General features: G+C 47.9%; 1 protein-coding gene across 1 annotated transcript; it reads left to right on the top strand.

The window, feature by feature from the left end:
• Positions 1–11,761: 11,761 nt before the first annotated feature.
• Tff3 (trefoil factor 3) lies at positions 11,762–16,380 on the top strand. The gene is made up of 3 exons (XM_052164078.1): positions 11,762–12,390; positions 14,528–14,674; positions 16,210–16,380. Exons 1-3 carry the CDS (start codon positions 12,306–12,308, stop codon positions 16,221–16,223), a joined length of 246 nt encoding a protein of 81 aa, XP_052020038.1. The 5' UTR covers positions 11,762–12,305; the 3' UTR covers positions 16,224–16,380.
• Positions 16,381–16,730: the final 350 nt, after the last annotated feature.

Genomic DNA, 16,730 nt, shown 5'->3' with positions numbered 1-16,730 from the left:
AAGCCAAAAAGGTAAGCTTGGTACATTTAGAGACTTTCCCAGAACAATGGACTTTGATGGATCAGGTCTTTGTTTTGGGGTTTCGTTTGTTCGTTTGTTCGGCAGGTGGTGCTGTCTATGAGCTGTTTTACAGCCTGAATGGAGTCCTTCGTGCTAAGGTCCAGAGGTCTATCACAGGCTCACCCTGGAATTCCTGTACTTGAGAGCCTGAGGTACAGAGACATCATCTGTGAGGTTGAGGCCAGCCTTGGCTGCAGAGTGAGTTCCAGGCCAGGCCAGGTTCACACACAACCAACCAGCAAGGGCTCTATGGATGTGTGCTGTGTAGATATTTCCTTCCGGTCTCTCCGGCTCAGCCTTCAGCTCACTTTGGCAGTGTTTGGCGAAGAGCAAATCCTTCTAAGTTTGATTGATTTTGTGTGTTTGTGTGTGTCTAAAAACCGCTCAGCATCCTGTCTGAAACCATCTGCTTTAACCCAAGGCGCAAACACTTCCTGTTACACTTTCTTCTCGGAGACCCATGCCTTTAATGACTGCATCTCCTGTGCAACACCTCTTAGGAAGACCTGTAGGGTTTCTGTCATTTCCTCTAGAGCAGCCATTGCAGTGTGAAGACTGCTTGGTGTCTGAAGCTCTTACAGGGTTCTAAGAGACTCTAAGCATGGAGACCTGGATGGACCTGCCCTTCAGAACGTCTGTTTACTCATTGTCCTTCAGCCTGTGTCCCTGCCGGAACAACCCTGTCTCACCCATTTTTGTGTATCTATTTTTCATCTTTATTGACTACTATGATATATGTATGTGTGCACATGTGCCACGGCAAGCATGTAGCAGTCTGAAGGCAGATCTGTAGAGCCAGGACTCTCCTTCCACCTTTACATAGATTCCAGGGATCGAACTCAGATTGCCTGGCCTGAGCGGCAAGCTCCTTTACCCCCTGAGCCATCCTGCTGTCCCATTGCTCTTTTGAAATGCCAACATTTTTTTGTTTTGGTTTGTTTTGGTTTTTATATGTGTCAACCCTAATAACGACTGTAACGTTTCCACTCCACAGAATTGACTGTTTTCTTCCTGAACAAACACACCATTAAATGCTGGGAACATAAGGAGTTGTGTTACTTTAGGATTAGATTCTGACACACACGGGCACAGATGTGGTTCCTTGATTACCTCTGAAAATCTGTTGCCTTACTATTTTGGGCCACTTAGCTTCTCTTAGCTAAGTGGTGTTTCCTCTGCCAGTGGAGATTTTGGACCACATATATACATTATACATATAAATATACACATCATACACATATGCATATAATATATAACATATATATATATAATATACATACATATGCGTGCACGCGCGCGCGCGCGCACGCGCGCGCACACACACACACACACACACACACACATAAATGTTCTTCAATACAGGATTTCTCTGTGTAACAGCCCTGGATGTTCTGGAACTCACTCTGTAGACCAGGCTGGCCTCAAACTCAGAGATCCACCTGCCTCTGCTCCTGCCTTTGAGTGCTGGGATTAGAGGCGTGCACCACCACTGCCCAGCTAGAAATTAAATTTTGGAGGAGACACCTCAATACCATTCTGGTTCTACTTTATTCTATGCTGTGAGTCCCTGTCAGTGACTTTAGATGATTTCTACAACAGCTTGGAGCTCTTTTTGTGTGGTTAACTGTGAAGGCGTGTGAGGTCAGAAAGGGCGGGCACCCCTGGCTCCTTACGCTCCCCAGTCCTTATCACTCAGAAGCCTCTTAATGACCCATGAGTTACCTATTAGCCCTTCTGCTTTATGGCTGCATTGTTTGCCCTGGGCACAGGAGAGAGTATCGATTGATTATAATCTAAATAGCCCTCATAGCAGCAGAGAGAGCTGGCCCAGGAGACTGCCTGATGTTGCTTTCCCCAGGTCTATCCAGTCAGTTCAGCCAGCAATTGCACAGCCTCGGAGACAATTTTCTAATCCCCCAGGAGCCCTGTGGCTGCTCAGAGTCAGGCAATCACCAATAACTGACATCTGTCCTTATAGCAGAGCTGGAGCACACATGCTTCTGATGGAGTTGCTTTGGACCAGGACATCAATGTTTATTACCGAAGCTTATTTATTCTGTATGCTGTACCCCTGCAAAGGGTACTCTCTGTCCTGAGAGGCACTAGGAAGGTGAGCAGGGAGAAGCCCCACCCTCCCCCAGTAGAAGAGGCTCAGGGGAAAAAGTCATGGACAACGGGGGTGGGGGGGGTGGGGGGAGGGGAAGGGGGGAGAAGGGGGCGGGCAAAGCTCTGCCTGGGGAAGGAAGTCACTGTGGCGTGAAGTGTGGGCTTTGACTGGCAACAGGGATGGGGGCAAATCCAGCTGGCCTCAGTGTTAAGAGCCTGTAGAATTTGCTGTACAAGATAGCCATAAGCACAATGAGTAACAGTAACACTGCGTAACAGTAGCACACTGGTCTCCTGTTCACCACGTGGCTCTACCACACACGGTACCACCATTATGTTTTGCCTGAGCATACAAGTCTAGTTACTTTCTGAAAGGTCCAGCCCAGGAAATCCTTCATCTTATACATTGTTTCAGGTATTTTGCCTCAGCAACAACCAAGTCGCTGAGTAGAGTTCTTTTTGCTTCTCCACCTCTGTCCAAGCAGGACATAAGTCTACCCTGGGGAGGAAACCCTTTATGTAAATCCAACCACCTGCATCACTCTCTGCATCGGGATGTCCTCAGTGAATATGACGTTAAGATATTAGCATCCAATAAGATCTGTCCCGACTTTCTCCTATCAATCATCACGATCACCATCTTCTTCCTCTTTTTCTTCTTTCTCTTCTTTCTTTCAAAACATACTTTATATATAGCAACACAATTTACATATAGAACAACACTATAAGAGAATAATTTGGTATCGTTTTAAAGAGAAGAAAAAGGGAATTTTCCAGGTTCTAAAACTATTTTTTTAAACGCATTATGGCAAATGCATTCAGTGACTAGTCACATCTAATTTCTGTTCACACTAGGGGTCAATGGAATTGAAAAGAAAGCCTGACTTGGCCAGTTCCATTCATCAACCCTGGCGGTAGCACAAGGTAGCATGTAGGAACAGTCCCTTCCCCTCTAGACAAAGGTGAGAGACCCAGGCCCTAACAGATGGTCCTTGAGCTGGTCCAGCCTGGGTCTCTTCCAGCACCTAGCTCTGCGTTTTAGCAACCTGGATTGGCCCATGCCCTACGCCTTGGTGGCATTTCTTGTCACTTTTCCTTTTCTTAGCCATCACACCGCTTTCGTTTCCGCTTCCGCCTCTGCTCGAAGCCACCTTGCCTCTGCCAGATGAAGTGATACACTAGTCCCAAGGCTGTGGAGCACTGGGCTTTCCCTTTAACCCACTGCGCATGCGTGAAGTAAACACACTGCCGGCTCAATCCTTCCCAATATATCGAGCTGCCGGTGTGCAGTGATAGTGGCGGGTAATTGCTGCTTGGGGTTGGAATTCAACATGCCCCTCCACAGCCAGCATTTTTATCAACAGTGGCCACCTGGTGCTCTTCGTATCTTCCGAGGCACTTGGTTGGAGGCTGTGCACAGGGTGATGGCTAATAAATATTGACTGTTCTTTGTTCGATAGTATTTCTGCCTACGGGAGGGAACTCAGCAAATATTAACTCTCTGGTAAAAACTCCCCAAGACGTTTAAAATCAAGTTGGCCACAAGGGCTCTGGGCATGCAGCTAATCTGTGATGAACCTCGATGTTGAGGTGTGGGAAATGGTGCTTGCCACCAAGCCCAGAGACCTAAGGTCTATGTCCAGGGCCCCCGTGGCAGAAGGAAAGAACCAACTCCAAGTTGTCTGCTGCCCACCATGTGTGCCCTGTGTGCACATATCCACACACGAACACAAACACGATAAGTAACTAAGTGTAATGACATCTTTTTTTTTACAAAGAAGAACTGTTATTTACAGTACCTACCTGTAGTGCTGTGTTCTCCAACAACTGAGAGCCCAGTTAGAATTTTGGGTGAGGGGGTGTTGTATATATGTTATTACTGGCCCAACCAGTTTGCTTGTGTGGAATAGATAAAAACAAAAAAACAAAAAACAAATCCAATCCCCAATTTAAACGTGACTGAGTAAGTCTACCGAAGTTTAGAAAAATCAAATAAAAAATCAATTCCATCTGGTAGAATGGATAGATAACCGTAAGTGAGCATAAGCGCTCACCATACCATGGTGAGTGACCCTTCCAGACCCTGCTTGGGTCCCCTCCAGCATCTTGGAGCTGTACCTGCTTTTTTAAAAACCTGTTTTCGTCAGAATCCATTAGGGGATTGGAACACTTTTCCTGAATCTCCAAGTCAGGCATACAGTGTACAGTGGCCGAGGAAAGGGGAGATTTAGGCTTCTTTGTGCCAAGGTCACCATAAGCACATGGATGGCACAAGGCACCAGGACATTTTCAAGTCCACCAGCATCTCCCACGACCATTTGACGATAGGTACCTCTGCTGTGGATGAGTGTGTCTTTCCCAGTGGGTGGTGAGAAAGCTGTGGTTGCCCTCTGGAGGCCCAGGAATCAAGGGGTGGAGTAAGATCTGAGAGGACTCTGTTCCCTTTGAAACTTGGTGCTGGGTGGGACTTAGTATGAGACCCTCACTCCTGACCGTGGGAGACTCTATGGTGTTGACTCCAGGTTGGAATGCAAAAATAACTCCAAACCAGGACCCCAGCATTCATCCCGAGCCTAAACCTGGCTTCTTCCTCCAGGCCTGCTGGTCATGAGCGGGAATGGATGGAAGGGCTCCCTGATTCCCCATCCCCTACTGTTGTTGGGATTTGTTCAATGTATACTTTGTTTCAAATGTGTTTCTTCAAATGTGATACACAGGGGGCAGCCTTTTATATGCTGTTGGCCTTTGGGTTTTTTTTTTTTTCTGTTTTTTAATGCATCTTAATAAAGAAATGGAATTCTGGAAATGTGTCCTTTGACACTGTCCTCAGTATTTACATCTCTGTGGCTGGGATAAAACGCTGGCCAAAAGAAACTCAGGGAAGAAATGATGCCATTGTATGCATTACAATCCACTACGGAGGGAAGACAGGAGGAACTCAAGACAGGAACTTGAAGGAAGGAGAGAGCACAAGGAATGGAGGCTTACTGGCTTGCTGCACTCATGTGGTGCAGGCCCACCTGCCTAGGGACTGGGCCCTCCATCAACTAGCAAATAATGCCTCACAGACACACCACAGGAAGCAATTCTTCAGTTGAGGGTCGCTCTTCCCAGGTCTGTCAGGTTGAGAGCTGATGCTAATGAAAACCGATTTCCTTCCCCCTCCCCAGAAGCAGCCTCTATTTTGATATATTTCTTATAGATTTAGTGAGAATCTCCAGAAAGCAACTTCAAGAGTGGAGTCAGAGCCTTAGCTGTGGTAGGCAGATAAGAGCGTGCCCAACTGACATGGCCCCAACATTTCCTGTAAGTCATTGAGAGTACATTGCAAGTTTTTAAGTTGAGAGGATTGACGACAGATTTGTTGTTGGGTAAATAATACATGCTAAATGCTTATAAGGTAGTTGCTTCTGTAGTTTATCTGAAGCTATGCTTATATTTTGCTCTCTCATGGTTTACTTATCAAGAAAGTTAAGTACTCCTCTAAGTATTGTTTGGATGAGGAGACTAGAATGTCATCCATACAATGATCAGTACCCAAGTTAGGTGTTTTGTATCCTAATTGCAACTGTTCCTGTACTGCGAATTGGGCTTGCTTTAATTTCTCCTCATAAAGGCACCAACCCTGCTGTGAGGAAATGCAAACAACGCACACATACAAAAGAACAAGCTAGAATAAAAGTAGCCTCTGGGGCAGTGAGTCCCAGCTCAAGTGGAGGCAACAGAGCTCCCCTGGTGTTCCTTGGAACCAGATGTTGCATTAGACACCATGGTTCATCCTGACCATGGTGGGTGGTTTGTACTGGGAGGGCTCTAAGTTCCAGTCAGAAGACATGGGAGTGCAAGCCTCAAATGCATGGCTGGGTGACAGCTAGGATAAGAGTGGTCTTGGAGTCCTTTTGGCCCACCCTGCTATGATATGTCAAGATGTGCCTGACAGAAAAATTTCTGTCTACCCACTTGTCTGTCTGTCTGTCTGTCTATCTCTCTCTCTCTACCTATCTATCTATCTACCCACCTACCCACCTATCTAATCTGTCTATCTATCTATCTATCTAATCGATCTACCTTTCTGTCTACCTACCTACCTATCATTTTCATCTATTATCCATCTATTTATCTATCTATCTATCCATCTATCTATCTATCTATCTATCTATCTATCATCTATCTATCCCTCTTCTTAATCTATCTATCTATCTATCTATCTATCCCTCTTCTTAAAAGGTTCCAAGCAATAAGTTTCTGTATTCCACCTTGCAAAATAATTGACAGAGATTTTTCTCTCCCTTGACATTATTAGTTCCTTTCTTGGCCTCCCTTGACATTATTAGTTCCTGCAAGTATAAAGTTGCAGAAGCTGTCGCACTGAATATTTTATTCCTTTGGATTTTAACAAACATCTCAATAAATGTACAATACACTTTGTCTCAGACTGAAAAGGACTGGTATTAATTCCACTCTCTCACACACAGTTGTTACCCCTTGAGCAAGAGGCTGATTCCCGCATTCTGCTTCTATTTAAATAAATCCTGTCTTACCTTCTCGAGCCTCTTCTGTTGGGTGCCAGCTGTGGAGGAGGGTCCCTTCAGTTGCTTATGGCCAGTAGAGAAACAATTCACAGGAGCTGAGAAAAGAAAATCTCATCCAGTATGACTTGTTTAGCTGGTGCCGGTTCAAACTTCTAGAGTCTGATATGAGGCAGTTTCTTTTAAGCATATTTAAGCACAGCGCAATTTTGGAAAAAAATATTTCCTGATGACAATGAACTCAGACCTACAGGATCTGAAAGTCTTTACAAAGTATAGCATCCTCTATAAAAATGGCATCTGTTGAAACAATGTTAAAGACACAGGTCTAAGGAGAGTGACTGAGGTAACATATTAACTTGTAGGAATCAGGATTGCTCTAACACAGAAGGCACCTCTGCTGTTGCAAAGTACAAGTCTCATCTCTCATAAGATTTGACGGAGAAGCGTCATTCAAGATCTAGAGGAAAGAGTTTGGGATAGACAAACCCAGTAGTCTAGGAGATTTGAGTGAAGCCCGGCCTCACAGATAGCACAGGTCACCAGTTTGCAAACTCATCCTTTCCCAACTATTTTGGTAGAAAATGGGTAAACTTCTCTTTCCTTTGAAGAGTCAAGCCCGTGTGTTTAATTTCCTGGTTTCCATGATGCTTACCTGTGAGCACAAGGCCCTCACACCCTCTATGTTCCGCCAACACCTTGATCTTGGATTCATGGTACTCAAGGATGAAGCGCCAAATCTCTGTCAGGTGAACTACCTCTCATGGTCCTTTCTATAATAGCCGGGAAGGAGTGGCCACAGCCAGTGGCTCTGAGTCCACTTTAGCTTCCAATTCAGGCAGGAAGGTCAAGAGCATCTCTGGTGGACTCTCCACTGTCGTTTTTATTGACTGTGTTATATGCCAATTTTCAGCTTGTGAGCCAAGGCAGGTGGAACTCAAGGTAGGAACTTGCGGGCAGGAGAGAGCACAAAGGAGTGGAGGCTAACTGGTGTGTTGGGCTCACATGGTCCAGGCCCACCCGCCTAGGGAATAGGACCGCCCACAGTGGACTGGGCTATCCCACAGCAACTTTCAGTTAAGAGAATGCCTCACAGACTCACCCCAATCAGCTAGAGGCAATTCTGCAGTTGAGATCCCTTCTTCCCAGGTCTGTCGGGTTGGCAACTGATGCTAATGAAGACAACCATCTTCCTCCTCCCTCCCCAGCAGCCACAGCTCTTTTATTGATATAAGGTCCCTTATATCAATAAAAGTAGATCTGACAGAATCATGTGAACATAGGTCTAACACTCCCCTGATGGGTGTGTGTTTTTTTCAATTTCTTCCTGTTGAAACACAGGCTTTTTCAATGTAGATTGTTATCAAGGTGCCTGACACAGTACGAGTCTATCATGCTCTCCGAGCAGCTGGGTCAACATGCAGGCAAGGGTGTCCCAGCTTTGGTTCTGTGATTTTGAACTGCGCAGGGAGGCTGGGTCTCTTATGTGGTTGTATTTATAGTGTATGCCCCCCTCTTTTTGTCTTTTAAAATTCATTTTGTATTTCCCCCCTTTTGAAAGTAGATTCTTTATGAATTTTTGATCAATGGTCTAGATTTCAAGTATTTTCCGTAAAAAGTCAGAATTTCAGTGGTCACCTGGAAAGGGGATCGACTGCTCCTGAAGCCTGGCTCTGTTTACAACATTAGAGAACATTCCGAAAAGTCAGCCCAGTCACCAAGGAACAAGAGACAAAACCAGAATTGGATAGTGTGAACCACCACACCAGAGACGAGTTTCAGAAAGCACCAGATGCTCTTGACCCTTCCTACCTGAAGCAGAGGCTGAAGTGGATTCAGAAGCAGAGGCTGAAGTGTATTTAGAAGCAGAGGCTGAAATGGATTCAGAAGCAGAGGCTGAAGTGTATTCAGAAGCAGAGGCTGAAGTGTATTTAGAAGCAGAGGCTGAAGTGGATTCAGAAGCAGAGGCTGAAGTGGATTCAGAAGCAGAGGCTGAAGTGGATTTAGAGCCACTGGCTCTGGCCACTCCTTCCCAGCTCTGGTAGAAAGGACCGTGAGAGGTGGTTCACCTGCCAGAGACTTGGCCTCTCCATCCTGGAAGCTGAGTCCAAGATCAAAGCGTTGGCAGGACATTGCTCCCTACATGGACCCTGGGCATAAGTTTTGTTTTACTGAGATGGAGTCTCACTAAACAAGCTCTGGATGTTCTGGAGCTGTGTAGGCCAGGCTGGCCTTGAACTCAGCTCTGCCTGCCTCTGCTTCTCAAGTGCTGGGATTAAAGGCATGCGCCACCACACCCAGCTCAAGGGTAGGAGACTTTTTTGCAGCTCTTCACTGCTGGTGACTGTGCATGTACTCCTTGGCTTGTGACCTTGTCCCTCCTGGCTCTGTCCCACCGTCCCATGGTCATCTTTTCCCACCTCTCTACTTCCATTGTCCTCCCTCTGTCTCTATGTCCCTTTTCCTCCTCTTAAGGATGCCTACCAGTTGGATATAGGCTCACCCTTACTCCTGTGTGGTGCTATCCCTGTTTACTGAGTGACATCCACAAGGACCCTATTTCTCAAACAAGGTCAAATGCTACAGACACTGATCAATAGAGAACACTTGGAAATCCCCATAACACCATCTTGGTTCATGGAAAGGAAGTCTGGTGCCCTAGAGAGACAGCGGTTCATCTGGGTTGCTGGTGGATTTGGAAACCCCTGGCCACTAGGGGTTTCCAAATCATCTGTCCGGGGCTTTGATCCTACAGCTTCGCTCTGCTTTTTGTGAACGTCTGAGAAAAGTGATGTGCCTCCCGATCTGGTGGGCAATGGGCCCTTGGCTTCCTTGAAGATTCAAGGCCACGGACTGGCCTCCCGAGGTGGTGGCTGTCACCGGGTGATAAGAGCTTTGGACCTGCAGGGGAAGGGCGGGGCTGTGCGTGTGGCGGGGTGCCCCTGCTGTACGGCTGTCAGCTGTTGTTTCAGACTTATCTCTGTCCCAGGAGTCGGTCCTGGGAGACAATCCCTCAGCGCGGCACCGCCCACCTGCAGACCTTCTGGAGCTGGGGATCACTGTGGTTGAGTCCTGGGGCAGCCAATGCTGCGACTCTAGCTCCTTTTGAAGCTCGGAATTATTCTCCCAGGACACCTGGGCCTGTTCTATATCCCCCTGACAGTGGTGGGGGCTAATCTCTTAGTACTCCAGACGGGAGACTCAGCCCTATGTGGGAATCACCTTCTGCGGTTAATAATATGTCACGTTTACAATTGTCCCCGAAAGGCAAGGGCATCCCTGAACCAGCTATGATTGTTTGCTTCTTCCAAACATCCACATCTAAGTCCTGATGACTCAGGAGGGGCTGGGAGGCAAGAATTCAGAGGGAGGGAGGACCACACCTAGCACAGCTGCAGAATGGGTGACAGGTGGCCAGCAGGAATTCCCGGCGACGCACAGCCTGGCCTTTTTTTTTTCTTCTTCTTCTTCTTCCTCCACCTTACTGCTGCCTCAGATAACAGAGAGTGGTGACTTGAGAAAAGGAGAGGTGGGGCCACTGCTGGCCTTCACCTGCCTGATTTGTATGGGATGCTTCTGAGTGTCCCCAGGCAGGCAGTACACTGCCATACCCTCGTGACCCTCTCTCATCTAGCGAATTCGTGGCCGTGCCTCAAGAACCACTCGGAACTCGCTTTGCCCTGACGATTCTTACATCCTATGTCCCAGTTCCTGCCTCGAGGCTTTTTCGCTCCTCTTCAGACTGTGACCTCTGAAGTTGAGGGCTCTGCTAGGTGTCATGAGATCCCAGTATCTTCAGGCTGATGGTCTGGTCTATGATCCAGGCTACGTTTACCCTGACAATGCCCTCCCCAGCCTGGATCTCTGATGCCAGAACCAGCCTGCAGGCTTGGACGTGCCCGTCAGACCCTGCACACAGACCTGGCCTCCACTGGCCGGTCTGTGAGGGATGGGCACCCCTTGGGTACCCACTCTTATACTCTTGCCTAACATGGAAGCCAACTTTGAGAGGCTAGATGCAGCCATTTTGTGGGGTGATCTACAAAACGTGCTGGAGGGTTCTCAGGTGGCCTCTGTACAAGCCTATGGATGCTACAGTGCCAGGCAGTGAGGACCAGGCAAGGCAGACCAGTCACCGTTCCTTACCAGCCATCTTCTGGGAGGTGGGACACCTTGAGCTAATGGCTACTAGCCCCTGCTGCTGGAGCAACGTTAGCATCACTCAGTCAGCCCACAGTTTCTTCCTCCAGAAGCCAGGTCTGTTCACCCCCAGTCTCATCCTCACAAGCTGCTGAAGGCTGGTTTCCAGTGTAGATCACTTATTGAGAGTAAGGCAAGAAGACTCAGTAAAGATGAAGAGTCTATAGCTGCTTGGGTTAAAATCTGTGTGGGAGGAGCTAGAGGGGTGATTTGGTGGGTAAGAGCATTGGCTGCTCTTCCAGAGGACTCCGGTTCAATTCCCAGCACCCACACAGTGGCTTGCAACTGTCTGTAACTCCAAATCTAGAGGATCTGATTGATGTCTTTTCTGACTCTGCATGCTCATGCATATATGTGGTACATGCAAGTACATGCAGGTACATGTATACACACACATACACACACAATTAAGTAAAATTTTTAAAAAAGATTTATTTACTTATTCATTATATGTAAGTACACTGTAGCAATCTTCAGACACCCCAGAAGAGGGCATCAGATCTTGTTACAGATGGTTGTGAGCCACCATGTGGTTGCTGGGATTTGAACTCAGGACCTTCAGAAGAGCAGTCTTAATCGCTGAGTCATCTCTCTAGCCCAAGTAAGTAAATTTTTTAAAAAATCTGCTCAGGTCTAGAAAACAGAGGTTCTGAAAATAGATGTCTCTGGATGGGAGGGGGAACTTTATATTCTTTGATTTTAAAAACTAAATATATTAGTGTTTTAAATATATTTTATATATTTGAATTATATATTTTGAAATATATAATTTATGTTATAGATTTTAAAATATATAATTTATGTTGTATATTTTATTAAAATATATTATATTAATATAAATCTATTTTTATAATAAATATATGAATATATGTAGTCAATGTATTTTATTAAACTACATTGAATAAATATTTCAACAAAGTGAAGCTGATGATAACAATGGCTTTTCTGGAGAAAGTGCAGAGTTAGAGTCTCCACCTTCAAAAGTGACAAAGGAGGTTAGAGGTGCTGTGGACGAAGTAGACCAGGTCTTCTTCATTGTTCTCTGTGAGGTGGTTGAGACCACAAGATTAAATGTCCCTGCCTGGCCTGTGGCTCTGTCCAGCCAGTGACCTTGCCTTCAGCCTCAGTCAGTCTGCTTCTAGACTACGTTCATACATTGATTGACAGACTCTGCTTTCAGGTTGATCTGCCATGGCTGTCCCCACCTCTTCCCTGTCCCTGTTTTTCCTCCCTAGCCCTCTCCCCTCCCCCAACCCCCTCCCACCCTGATTTAGGATTGGGGAGGAGTCTTCTGGAATTTCATAGGAGAGAGTGCAGAGTCCACAGAACCCAGCAAACACATGGCTATAAAAGGGCTTCCCTTGCGACCCTGCACATCTTGTGCGGTCATCCAGACGCTTGCCTGCTGCCATGGAGACCAGAGCCCTCTGGCTAGTGCTGCTGATGATCCTGGTGGCTGGGTCCTCTGGGATAGCTGCGGAGTATGTCGGCCTGTGTAAGTACCTATCTGGTTCCCTCTGTAACTAGGCTGGGACCTCTACGAGGAGGGAGACAGAAGACCCAGGCTAACAGAGCGTTCTGTGAGCTTGAAAGCAGGGGAGACTGCCTACCTTCTACCTCGATTTAATAATTAATTACCACTTCAGAGGTACATGGTTTCTTTCAGCAGTCCTACAAAGATGCTCTTTCTGACCCACTTCAGAGACAAGTTAATGTAAGCTCAGAGAATGTTAACATACCCGGGACAGCTCTCCTCAGAATCTGCAGCAGGGTTGGAGCCAAGGCTGGGCTGGGAGAGACGGCTGAGGCTCATTCTCTCTTTTTGCTTTCTTTGCCGGGATTTCTAAACACACACTGAGTACCCGAATGCCCCCCCCCCAACCAAAAAAGAAGAAACAGTTGAGAACGTAATAGCTCCAGACAGTTTCTAGAAACCTGTTCCCCTTGGACATTGGGTCACAAATTAGGTGAGAAGTACTCAAGAGACATTGGGTATGACCTTTGCCAGGCCACACCTGACCAGGGTGAAGAGAGTAGATCTACTGGGGTTGGTTTGAAACCCTGCTGCCTGGGGTGTGTCCCTTAGCTCCCCACCCCACCGCCCACCATCTGAAGGAAGGCATGACATATCCACTTCAGAGGGGGGAGATAGAGAAGTTTGCTGGGTTTCCGCTTAAGGGAACTCGGTTAGCTGATCATGTATGGATAAGCATGCAACCTTCCTGAACTAGGATTGCTGGAGGTGGAGGGAGCTCACAGCTGGGACCGGACAAGCTAACCACCAGGTGGTGAGCTGCAGCGGAGACATTGCAATAGCACACACGGCGATTTTCCTTGTGGCTTGGTATCCCCCAGGATGGTTTTCCCTGTGGAAGGGAAGTCCTTACAGATCAAACAAACAAGGGAACTTTGTTCTAAGCATTATAGGCTCCTGGATTCCCAGGAATCTTGTCAGTTGTAGGACATCTAAACCTGTTTATTTACCTCCTGACCAAGTGAGGGATACTAGGCAAATGGACAGATTCCTTGGGTTAGCATTCAGCAGTGAATGCATGTTGTAGAAATTATTTAATTTTGACCTGGGGTTTCTACCCTGCCTTGACCACTTAGTTCCCGGATAAAAACCACACACAACCTTTTTATTTACCAGAAGCCTTAACTAGTCTGAGAGCTGGGCAGATGCTTAGCCTCTGTGATATTAGAATCTACTTTCCTATCAACGACCAGAGTTATCACTTACTATATTTCATCTAGGTTGATCTTAACTCCAATTGGCCAGCCCTCAGGGTTCACCTAACCCATGGCGGCTTCTTTTTCTCCTCCTGCACATTCTGCTTCCTCGTGGTCCCAATCTGACCCCCATCCCAGGAAACCTAAACCCCACCAATGTCTCTTCTGCCCAGCTAGTGACAGCTGACATCTTTATTTGCCAATCAGAAATAACTTCGGGCCAAGGCGTACATGTGGACTCTCTCATCTCTGGGACAACCAGGTCTTGGGGGAGGGGGACTATATTGAGCATTACGATAGATCTCAAAAGACCAAATCTCTAAGGATACAAACCACAGCTATCCTTCTAAATTAATGAGTGCACATCAAATTCAAGGCCAGTCTAGGCTGCATGAGTGTCTGTGGCTATGAAACCGCCCCTTCCACCATAGAAGTGGGCACAAGAATCTTTTTAGACACAACAAAAGATGATTGTTAAGGCATTTCCCAAGTACTATGATGGTGGTGGGCAGGGCAGGGGAGGGGGCTCTGTTACATGAATTGGCTGTTTCTGGTGGCATTCTTAGCTCTGGAGTTGGTGGCAGCAGTTAAGGGTCTGCTAAGGCCGCATGTTCCAAAGGTTACATCTGAGAGTAGAGGGATGCCAGTCAGATGCAGTGTTAATGGACGGTGAAGGGAACTAAGGAGGCCCCGGAGGATTTGAGTTCCACATTCCTGCCCTCCACTGTCGGGGAGAGCTCCAGGAAGCTTCATTTCCCAAGAGACTGCTTTCCTTTAGACATGTCCCATTGGGTAAGATTGTCATCCTCTCCATACTCGGAATGGCTGAGGGGGTGCCACAAGAAGCAAGAAAGGAAGCCCAAACTAGCAGTCCGGCAGCTGACTGTGCTTCATTTGGACAGCTCCGAGCCAATGTTTGGTCCCGACGGATGTCAGGGTGGACTGTGGCTACCCGTCTGTCACATCAGAGCAGTGTAACAACCGTGGCTGCTGCTTCGACTCCAGCATCCCAAATGTGCCCTGGTGCTTCAAACCTCTTCAGGAGACAGGTAAGGCCAGCCGGTGGTGCCCAGGGTGGCCCTGTCCTTTCATGTGTCTGGGCCCCAGTGGGACAACAGTATCACTAGTATTCCTTGGTGAGACCTCATATCAGGGGTGTTGTGCCCAGGGCGGCTGGTGGCAGTGGCTGGCCCTTTCTATAAAATACATGAATGTGTTCTGAGGACCAGGGAGATGACACAGGGCCAGTGAAATGCTTCCCACGTAAGCATGAAGATATGTGTTTGATTCACAAAACCATGTCAAAAAGCCAGGCGTGGTAGCCATGTTTGGCTCCTCATGGCTGGGGACTCAGGGACAGGCAGATCCCGGGGGCTTGCCGGTTAGCGGGCCTAGCCTAACTGGCGAGTTCCTGACCAGTGAGGGATCCAATCTGAGTAAATGAGATGTCACGGAGTGAGCGGGTGAGATGGCTCAGCAGATAAGGTGCCTGCTGGCCAGCCTGATGTCGGGAATTCAATTCCTGAAACTCCCAGGGTGGCAGAAGAGAGCTGCCTCCACCAGGTTGTCCTCTGATCTTCACATGTGCACACAGAGTAAATAAACATATATGTGAATACATACATACATACACAGAGACAGGCAGGCAGACAGACAGACAAGGAGCTACATGGTGGGAACTGGTTTGAAACACACACACACACACACACACACACACACACACACACAGAGAGAGAGAGAGAGAGAGAGAGAGAGAGAGAGAGAGAGAGAGAGAGAGAGAGAGACTGTGCAGCTGCATAGCTGATTTTGAGCCTAGTATTTTTTTTTTAAGCAAACTAGCCATCCATCTTCCCTTGGTACCTATGACTGTCCAGAGCTCACAGCAGACCCACAGCCAGGTGACTGTGCTTGTGCCCTGCTGCACCCTCACCTCCTACCTCTTTTACCCCTTCCTTGGGTGGAGTCAGTTGCAGGGCAGGTACCCTGAGAATCCCTGGGTAGGGCCCTGTGCAAACAACAGATGGCCAGGCCCCAACCTACCACATCTCAGGGTAGCTACCCACTGTGAGCCATCTGTTATGTCCAAATGCTGGCTCACCTTCTAAGAAGGCTGGACCTTCATGAGGCGTCTTCCTGGGTCAGCACTTAAAGGAGACAGATGTGCTCTTTGGCCAGGATAACAGAAGGCTTAGTCCCAGCTGAACGGGGGCATACCACGTGCAGGCCCCCCTCCTTCAGCCAAGCTAGGAGGGAGGGCTGAGGATAGGCAGAAGCAGCGGCAGGAACTGGCCACTGCCTCACAGTTGGCAGGTCCCTTGCCTCCGGCTCCCTCCTGGGTACCATCTCCCATAACCCCGTGCCAGGACCACCAAGAGGGATCCAGTTATCTGGCTTGGTAACACCAGGGAGGATGCACGGCTTCTCTCTCAGGCTTTGGGGGGTGGAGGGTTCACATATCCATTGTGACCCAGGGGAAGAAGGGAGACAGGTGCTGGCCACGGAGCCTCTCTTGCCCTTGGAAGCCAGGCAGCACTGCATGGGAACGACCCCACTCACCTTGACCCTTTCCTTCCTTCCTTCCCAGAATGCACATTTTGAAGCTGTCCGGGCTCCAGGAAGAGGGCTCTGCACCCTGGACTCCTGCTCAGCCCGCTGACCGAGGGTAGCACTCACCCCTGATCTGCTCTCTGCTGCAGGCCAATAAAGGAGCCGGGAACCCTGAAGAATAAAGACCTCACAATCGGCACAAGGTTGCTCTGATTGCTGAGACCTCTGCTCTTGTGTTTATTTCCGTGTGTCGCTCACAGGGTGGGGAGGGTGAAGGGTCAGGGAGAGGATGTTCCAGGCTTGTCGGGAACTGACTCTGAATTGCTGTGATACACTGAGAACAGCTTCAAGCCAGTATTCTAGTTCCCTTCTATTGATGTGATGAAACTCACTGGCCAAATTCAACTTAGAGGAGGAAGGGTTTATTTGGCTTACACTTCCAGGGCAGCGTTCCATTGTTGAGGGGAGACACAGCGGGTACTGGAGCTGGGGCTTGAAGCAGAAACCATGCAGAGTAACCCTTGTTGGCACAGTCTAGGGTTCATGCTCAGTTGACTC

Source organism: Apodemus sylvaticus, chromosome 19 (genome assembly GCF_947179515.1).
Source record: "Apodemus sylvaticus chromosome 19, mApoSyl1.1, whole genome shotgun sequence".
NCBI lineage: Eukaryota > Metazoa > Chordata > Mammalia > Rodentia > Muridae > Apodemus > Apodemus sylvaticus.
The sequence above is the reverse complement of the archived record's forward strand: the minus strand, read 5'-3'. Positions and strand labels throughout refer to the sequence as shown.

Excerpts from the sequence above, each read along its gene's own strand:
- Tff3 (XM_052164078.1), top strand. The coding sequence starts at position 12,306 with ATGGAGACCAGAGCCCTCTGGCTAGTGCTGCTGATGATCCTGGTGGCT. Across the intron at positions 12,391-14,527 it reads TGCGGAGTATGTCGGCCTGT|CTCCGAGCCAATGTTTGGTC; the intron begins GTAAGTACCTAT and ends TCATTTGGACAG.